We start from the raw sequence: 3,348 nt of genomic DNA, 5'->3' as shown, positions 1-3,348 counted from the left end.
TCTGCATAAAACACATACCTGTTCTTTTATACACAATCCACGTCCACACTTCCCCATTTAACGTTCTCATGGTGGTCTCAACAACGTCCGCAGTAACAACACACATAGGGCGCACCGCACTATATGGCGCGCCGCACATTTTGAGGAAAAAAAAAAGACGTTTATATGCGCCTTATAGTCGTGAAAATACGGTATGTCTCGCGTCATTTCTCGGTTCAAGACGTGACGGTGCAAGGTGTAAAACTAGACTTATGTCTTTGGTTTTTGTAAAGCTAGAAGGCCAAGCTGTCTGATGCCATGACAGAGTGGGACATGAAGGCATTATTTTTAAATAATGTAGGAACATGCTCCCTGTTTGTTTAAAGAAATGTCTTTTTAATGTTTGTCCAGGATCTGGATTTTCTCAAATAGAATTACACCAATATTAAATGTTGAATTCCTTTAGATGGATATTTCTTTCAGGCTTTATCTCTTATATTTGTCGCTCTGATTCATTGAGATGGCACTAATTAAAAGGTGTGTTCTCTTCATATAGATGGCAATAAAATAACTTTTATCTTGGGTTAGCTTTAAACAACTGTTTTATAGATCAGTGTTTTGTTGAGGCAAAAAAGTTAAAATGATCCTTTTTTTGATATGATAGTAATTGATTTGAATTTTAAGCATTACTACATTTACCAACTACAAAAATGGCATTTAGCTTATGATTAGTAACTCCAAACTAAACTAGTGTTGGTATTAAAATATGTTGTGATGTTTTAAAAGCTATTATGTTCAACATAGAAACACCTGTTTGCATCCTTTGTTAAATATTCCAGCTTTTAATTTCTACTTTTTTTTTCCTCATTTTTTAACTGTAAATCTAAATTTCTGTTTCAATGCATTTGTTTTGATTATAGACATACAGTTAAAATAATGTGGCTTCCCACATTTATTGTTTGCTATTATTCTTTTTTTTTTGGTATGTTTATTTTTTACCAGATGTCCAAGTCAACCGGAAACTTCCTAACTCTCAGCCAAGCAATCAGCAAGTTTTCAGCTGATGGTAAAATCATTTTTGTGTTGTCTTCCTTTTGTATTTTATACATCGTGTTTCTTTACAATGTCTTATTTTACCCATTATTAGTATTCTCTTGTATTTAAGTGATATGTGTATTTTTGTTTCCAATGGATTGCGTTGTTACCATTTTCTGTGTCAATCGATGGCTAGAATTACAATTTCACATCATTACATGGCACATAACATAGATGATTCAATCCAGTCACACAGAACATTTTCTATCTAAAGAAACCCAACTGATTGCATTAAAGGGGAACACCGTTTTTTTTTTTACATTGGCCCCTTGATTTTACGTTATTACACCGTGTTCTACTCACCCATATTATTTTTGTGTCATGCTGGCGTACCATAAAGAATAGATTATGAACAGTTTAGTTTGTGCCTTCAACTTGTTGCCCATAGAAGACGTTATTTGGATAAAACAAAAACGAATATCTTCAGAACAGCTCCAAATGAAACAAAAATAATATGGGTGAGTAGAACATGATGTAATAACGTAAAATCAAGGGCCCAATGTAAAAAAAATAAAAATAATTGTTCACCTTTAAGCGATTTAAGTTGTAGGATTCACTTGTATTTCATGAACATGTAGTGACGGTAGTTATTAGTTAACTGTGCTTTTGACGTTGGAGCAATCCCTCCACCAAGCTTTAGTGCAGCAATAGTGGAGAAGAAACATACCTATTAACAGGAAGATTTACGCTTGAGATTATATTGTATATTATGAAATACTTTTTTAGATTATTATTATTACAGTGCAAGTAGCCAGTGCGTAATTCTATGTATCCTTATATATATATTTTTCAAATAAACAAAATAATAGTTAATCCTTCCTGTTTCTCAGCTTTATCTATTGGTCATTGACCATGCTTTATTGGGATAATTGAAATTTGTGATAAATCATTACACATTCACGTTTAGTGCACTTCACAGTGCCTGAGCGTCTTTATTGAAACAAGAATGTTGTGGGTCCCATAACATTTGATTTATTAAATGTTTATTTAAAGGTTTATTAAAAAACACGTTTTAATAATAGTCTAAAAATATACTTCTTGGATTTTAATATAATTTTGCACCCTAATAGAAATGAGACACCTCACTCTTAAAACCTTCCTGCTTTTATTCCTAAAGGTGGTCATTTCAAACTTTTTACAACCCTACACTGCATCCATATCATCAGCCCAAACAAATACCGCTCAGCCAACCTTCTTCAAATGAGATTAATTTAAGTTGGAGGATAAAGTTCATTTTCTCCTGATGGAGCTGATACCTAGATAAAAATAAATAAATAAATTACATTTAATCCTCTCGTTAAGCGTTTACCCTCTTTCTTGCTTTCAGGTATGCGTCTGGCTCTAGCCGATGCTGGGGACACGGTGGAAGACGCCAATTTTGTAGAGACCATGGCTGACGCTGGCATTCTGCGCCTCTACACGTGGGTAGAGTGGGTGAAGGAGATGATCGCTAACCAGAACAACCTTAGGACGGGTCCCGCCGACACATTCAACGATCGTGTGTTTGCCAGGTATGTGAGAAACGTTGCCTAATTGGTTGGACATTTTCAAAGAACCTTTTCAGATATTAAAAGTAAGCGCAATGTATTATTGTTTTTGTCTCTTGTGAATATAAGGCAGATTTGGATATCTAATAATTTTATGACAGAGAAGTATCATGGGAAAAAACTTAAGATTCAATAATATTTATATCATTCTGGATGCCAATCAGCATACAGGGGTATGTCTGCCATATTTTTGGAATGTAGATGTGTGTATATATATATATATATATACACACATATATGTGTGTGTGTATATATATATATTAGGGGTGTGTGTGTATATATATATATTAGGGGTGTGTGTGTATATATATATATATTAGGGGTGGAACGGTTCACAAAATCCATGGTTCGGTTCACGGTTTCGTGGTCATGGTGTTCGGTTCGGTATATGTTTATTGTTACACCGAAAAATAAAAAATTTTTTAAAAAATAATGAAAAAATGAAAATTTATGAAATTAATGAAAAAAATCCCAAAAAATTTATGAATTGTAATTATTTTTAATGATCCGCGGAAACCCTGGATCATTTCTGCATGTTTTGCTGCTTTGAACTTAATCATCTCGCGCATGCCCTCTACGATCTCCAAGGAACTCAGAGCGGAGCGGACGGGAGCCACAGTGGAGGCTGTAGGCTTTGCTTTGTGCAGCCGGTCTGGAGCGCAGCGGGGCGGAGCGGAATGCTGATGGAGTATGAGGGATTTCGGGGTTAGCATGACATGTTGGTCAT

General features: G+C 34.8%; 1 protein-coding gene across 2 annotated transcripts in view; it reads left to right on the top strand.

Moving 5' to 3' along the window:
- The window catches only part of lars (leucyl-tRNA synthetase), a 30,541-nt gene that overhangs the window by 19,669 nt on the left and 7,524 nt on the right, over positions 1 to 3,348 (top strand). For both annotated transcript variants that reach the window (XM_015389873.1, XM_015389872.1), the window contains exons 22-23: positions 982 to 1,045; positions 2,402 to 2,585. In XM_015389873.1, coding sequence (XP_015245359.1) covers positions 982 to 1,045; positions 2,402 to 2,585 — 248 coding nt within the window. The remainder of the gene's footprint in view (positions 1 to 981; positions 1,046 to 2,401; positions 2,586 to 3,348) is intronic.

The sequence above is a fragment of the Cyprinodon variegatus genome, unplaced genomic scaffold (genome assembly GCF_000732505.1).
Source record: "Cyprinodon variegatus isolate N-32 unplaced genomic scaffold, C_variegatus-1.0 Scaffold478, whole genome shotgun sequence".
NCBI lineage: Eukaryota > Metazoa > Chordata > Actinopteri > Cyprinodontiformes > Cyprinodontidae > Cyprinodon > Cyprinodon variegatus.
Note: the sequence above shows the minus strand (reverse complement) of the source record. Positions and strands in the feature narration are given on the sequence as shown.